General features: G+C 37.2%; 1 protein-coding gene across 2 annotated transcripts; it reads left to right on the top strand.

Moving 5' to 3' along the window:
- The first annotated feature begins 1588 nt into the window (after positions 1-1588).
- On the top strand, positions 1589-3851 carry LOC136969157 (uncharacterized). 2 transcript variants are annotated; one of them, XM_067263252.1, is made up of 3 exons: positions 1589-2029; positions 2122-2275; positions 2601-3851. In XM_067263252.1, the coding sequence occupies exons 1-3, from the start codon at positions 1776-1778 to the stop codon at positions 2913-2915; spliced, it is 723 nt and encodes a 240-aa protein (XP_067119353.1). In that variant the 5' UTR covers positions 1589-1775; the 3' UTR covers positions 2916-3851. The 2 variants fall into 2 exon arrangements, with proteins under 2 accessions (XP_067119353.1, XP_067119352.1); XM_067263251.1 differs by having other exon boundaries at positions 2119-2275.
- Positions 3852-4872: the final 1021 nt, after the last annotated feature.

Below are 4872 nucleotides of genomic sequence, written 5' to 3'. Positions count from 1 at the left end.
GATTATAGGAGATGACTATTCGGTACAAGTTGAAGCTTTGTTCGACTGTGTCTCGTCAGCAAGTATATGTCTCTCGTAATAATAGTGGTATTGCGCATATATACAGAACGTGACCTACCGCAAGATTGTGGGAGGATGGTTCTTGGAGTTGTATACATGACGCCAGGAGCGATTACATCGAGTGCACTGAGGTTCTTAGAAGGTGAGGTGGGCTTGAGACTGTCGAGAGAGCGCCCTACGTTTAAACTCATACAAAGTGAGAGGCCCGAGAAAACATTAGAATATCTTACTGTTTGTTTTGCCAATGACGTAAGATAAAATTAGTGTGAGATTTCATCACGTTCCACATCAAAACCGAATAAGTATTTTTAAAAATGGGCGGCTTTAATCTCGGGGAATGTTTCTTCGAATGTAAAATTATCAGAACAACAATTTCTCTTCTGGAAATCCCATATTACGGACGAAATACTTCCTCTGTCTTGTCAACCAGAAGAAAAAATATCACACGACAAGCATTTTATCAAGACTTAAGAAACAGAAATCCGGAGACAGGATTTCTGTTTATTACTAAATCAATAAAATTCCAATATAATAGACTCTAAACTGCAAGGATTTTCGCGGAAAGCGAGTCTCCACACGGACAGATTTTCTGCTGCAATACTTGATTTGTCATTTTAAAAAAACCATATTTCTTTCGCTGCTTTCGATTGGCAGATAATCGAGTGACGAAACACGAAATTTTACTGATGCAATTTGTCTTTACACCGTCTGATTACACGCGCATTTTAATATTCTCGTGTTCTTCCAGACGTCATCGCAAGCGATGGCCATTGGAAGTTAACGCGGAGACACTCTAAAAACACTTATAATGCCTCAGCGATTTATTCTATTTATTGTTTGTTATAAATAGTAATTTGCATACTTCTTCTAAATTTAGGGAAATGATGTGGAGGAAATGTTGCTCATTAACAGTAAGAGAAGAGTAATTTGGCCTTAAAAAGGTGGACTTAATTCTACTAGTGTAAGGTTTTGAATTATGTGCGTTTATATGGAAGCCCTTGTAGAATTAATATTGCAAACCAGATTGCTCATAAGAAATTGTAAGTTCCAAGACTAGAGGAAATCAACGTACGAAATTTCGGCATTTAATAATTTTTTCGGAGATTAAATAAACAATTAGAGTCCGTTCGCTCGCTCGATATTTTAGAATCTGGAGATGACCTTGACCTAATTTTCGGGTCGAGGGATCGTTAACATTTTAAATAGGAACGAATTTTCTCTCCCCACTACCGGTTTTGCATAAAACAACTGTCGAACCTACTGGGAGGAGGAATATTACTACCGAGAACGACACGTGACTAATGCGAAGCAGTAAATTAATTCCCCGTTAACGAGAATTTTGATCGAAGATTTTCTGTTTATTTCGCTACATGGTCATTTCCAACGAGTTCGAGGTGTGAGGTGGTGCCTCGTATAATATTTCACAATTTCAATTGTTGAAAATAAATAACCGGAAAATTAAATGGAATTCTTCGTGGCCATTGGCCAATTCGGCACGTGTTAAGCGAGAAGCGATTTCATTGGCGGATTTGTCTTGTTTGGAGTGTATTGCCGGCATCCCGTTGGGGAGTGATAGTAGTACTTCCGGCATATTTTGCCCCTTTACACACGCGGCTGGACGTGTAATTTAGCCATTCGGTCAGTATTAATAAGTTATAATTTGCAGGCAGATAGAAAATATAGAAAACCGACTGACGGCGGATCTTCACGCCATCATGCAAGTGTTGAGTCAACTGTTCGAAAGCAACCAACCTCTCCCCTTATGCTCTCATTTGCCAATGGACTCGACGTCGTCGTCCTCGACGGATCTGCCTTTCGACGGACCCGCCAGGCCGGTGTCGGTACAACCGTCCGCGGCAGACGGTGTCAGAACGCGCCTGTACCGCCGGGCCATCAGTCTGCAAGGTGCACCCCTAAGTTCCGAAGGAAGTACTTTCAGATCCGCTTCCAGGAGTTTGGATATAAACGGGTAAGAAGGAACGTGCCGCCCTTTTCCACCCACCAGGTAAGCACCCATTTTACTGAAATCCAAAAAACCAAACTATTTGTGATTTGTAGTAGGACAGGTACGCAGGAGGATTACAGTATTTCCTTAAGAGAAACTAACAGACCTGAAATTATCCTTCCTCACTCGACTACAGTCCCTCCAACGCCCCTTGCCGAACATCCCCACGATCCTATACGCAGCATGTCCCAACCCGCAGATCTTTCACAGGTACCACCACCGAAATTACTACTGTAGAAATGACTAATTCGACATTATATGGCACTGATTGCACTCGAAAATGAGGAGTGTTTGGGATCAATGGACAAATATATAAAGAAACCAATGAAGTCGAGCATTTTGTATTGTTTGGGGATTAGGAACATGGCAGCCCGGAAGAAGAGGGCACGTGCCACGATGTAGGGGTGCCGCTAATGGCCTCCCGGTTTAAGGGGGGTGGGAATTCTGGGCGTGAATAATGTCGCCTTAGTCATTTCGGCGCGGAATTATGGTTTGCCAGCTGGAAACATGAAGGCCCAAATTTTGAATTTTGCAGTACCAGCCGAGATACAGGAACAGCAGGTATGGAAAGTACTCATCGGATGTAACCGAAACTCGCTTCACCAAACGGGAAGATTCGAGAGAGAAGAAGAGTGACTCTCTGTCGCCATTGGGTGGCACGAGAACGTCGTCGACTAAGGAGAGACGGACATCAGTGCCTCTACGGATGGCGGAAAGAGCTGCAAAGAGGAAACGAGCAAACGCTCGCAGGGAAGAGATTCCAAGACGTCTGATGTTTAAAATAATACACATGTACAGTTGGTGCCTGCATTTTATTTTTATATACAATACCGATGGAAGAATACAATGACCGACATCCGGGCATTCTCAATTAAAATAAGCAACGTGTGTTTGTGTGTTTGCGTGAAGTCAAGTGTTCCGGAGTACGTGTTTAGAAGGGGAAGAGAGAGAGAGAGAAAGAGAGATTGGATGAATTTTTACATTCCTAAAACAATTATTTTTTCCAGTTGGTTTTTATGCATGTGTTTAATCCATTCCCTACGCTTAACTGTGACGTAAAAAATAATCAGAGATTTTTTTAAATATTGGAATGGCTAAAGGAACATTGCAGCTGAGATTGTTTTATGCAAATGTTATGTATAAGTGTCAAATTTTACTTTTTTAACATGTACATAATTTTTCTTGTGATAGATCCACACAGTCTGAACATATATATGTATGTATACAGTTATATTATAGTGTATATATATATATACTTACATATATACAGAGTTTGTACGGTTTTAATGTCTTGGAAATTGTTCTAATCTTTAAGGAAAACAAAAACCGTCGAGAAAAATATTAAAAAATATATTGTGAATGCTTTAAAAAACACACAAAAAAAGAAAGTTTTGTTTGCTCTTGTCAGAATTCTGCTCTTATTGTTACAATGGTAAATTGCAAGTTTTAATATTGTTTCTTGTTTTATGTTTATCAAGTGCCTATCAGTCGAACCAGATGTCAAAATATAATATAAGATATTATATATATATATTGTGTGTAAGAGGCGCTGAACACGTGGAGTGGCTTTGTGCCATACTTGTTACGGTCATTGAGTACTCAGGGAGATTGAACAAAAACCAAAATATGACACCAAAAAATTTAAAAAAATATATATATATAGAAAAAAATTATTTAAAAAAAGCTATATAAATGAATTAGGTATCAATATGTATATATTGTATGTGTACATGTACGGATAGGTACATCTGTGTATGCTATTCACATCTGCACAAAAAAACAAAAATGTTATAGAGTTAGAGCTTCTGGAATTTTCAAAAAAAAAAGATAAAAAATTGATGCTGAAAATTTCCTTTCTGGCCAATCAAAGAAACTGATTTTTTAAAAGAGAGCAAATTCACAAAATAGGAAAACAAGAAAATAATAATAATATAAAGCAAAACAGAAATTTCTAGCCATAGAATAGGGGAAAACAAAATAATAAGTAGAACCTTGTTTCTGAAATTACTGAATGTTGCATACATAATTTTTGTACTAAAACCCCAACAAACAGCATAATATACTACAAAATAATAATAATAATTCCTGCAAATTTATATTTATTATTTATTCGAAACTATCCATTTATTAAGTGTATATAATGTATATAAATCTTTTTAATATTTTCAGATTATTTATTAAATCATAAAGAGAAATAATGTAAAGTATTTATTACTCCTTTTATTAAGTTTATCCCGTAAATTTTCGAGGGAGGATTTGGGGCCTCGGACCTAGGATCTCCGATCTAGACACAAAACATGTGCACGTTAAAGGGGCTGTCGTTTCGAATTGATTCCAAAAGATTTTTTTCGTGGATAGAAACTTTATAAAAAGAAGAAGACAAATTAATAATAATAATAATAATAATATATATTGATAAGCTGCCTTGAATTAATTGAATTACGTTTAGTACAAATGTGAAGAGGGCGTAAGACATTTCCGTTGATCCTTGCACCGTTACGCTTTTATATAGTCGAATTTGGGGGACGGGGCGGCCCGTGTGTGTATATATAAACAGAAGAGGATTGTTAAGCACATGATCAAAAAAGACCCCCAAAAAAATAAAGAGAACGTCTCTCGTTTCTCGAGGCCTGCATATATACATATATAAATAAATATAAAAATGTTATTATCCAAATTCCATCCGTTAATGGTGTAGTAAAACAAAACAAGAAGGTAAATCTACCTGTATCTTACCTGTTTCTGCCTTTTTTTCTGTTTAGCTTTTGGCACTTAAGAAATTAAAAAAATAATAAAAATAAAAAAAA

The sequence above is a fragment of the Centruroides vittatus genome, unplaced genomic scaffold, assembly GCF_030686945.1.
Source record: "Centruroides vittatus isolate TY-2023 unplaced genomic scaffold, ASM3068694v2 contig_1743, whole genome shotgun sequence".
In the NCBI taxonomy this organism is placed as follows: domain Eukaryota; kingdom Metazoa; phylum Arthropoda; class Arachnida; order Scorpiones; family Buthidae; genus Centruroides; species Centruroides vittatus.
The sequence above is the reverse complement of the archived record's forward strand: the minus strand, read 5'-3'. Positions and strand labels throughout refer to the sequence as shown.

Bases quoted from the DNA above. Each gene is read 5' to 3' on its own strand.
- LOC136969157 (XM_067263251.1), top strand. From the start codon at position 1,776: ATGCAAGTGTTGAGTCAACTGTTCGAAAGCAACCAACCTCTCCCCTTA. The intron at 2,030-2,118 runs GTAAGAAGGAAC...TGTGATTTGTAG, and splicing joins AGGAGTTTGGATATAAACGG to TAGGACAGGTACGCAGGAGG. The intron at 2,276-2,600 runs GTACCACCACCG...TGAATTTTGCAG, and splicing joins AACCCGCAGATCTTTCACAG to TACCAGCCGAGATACAGGAA.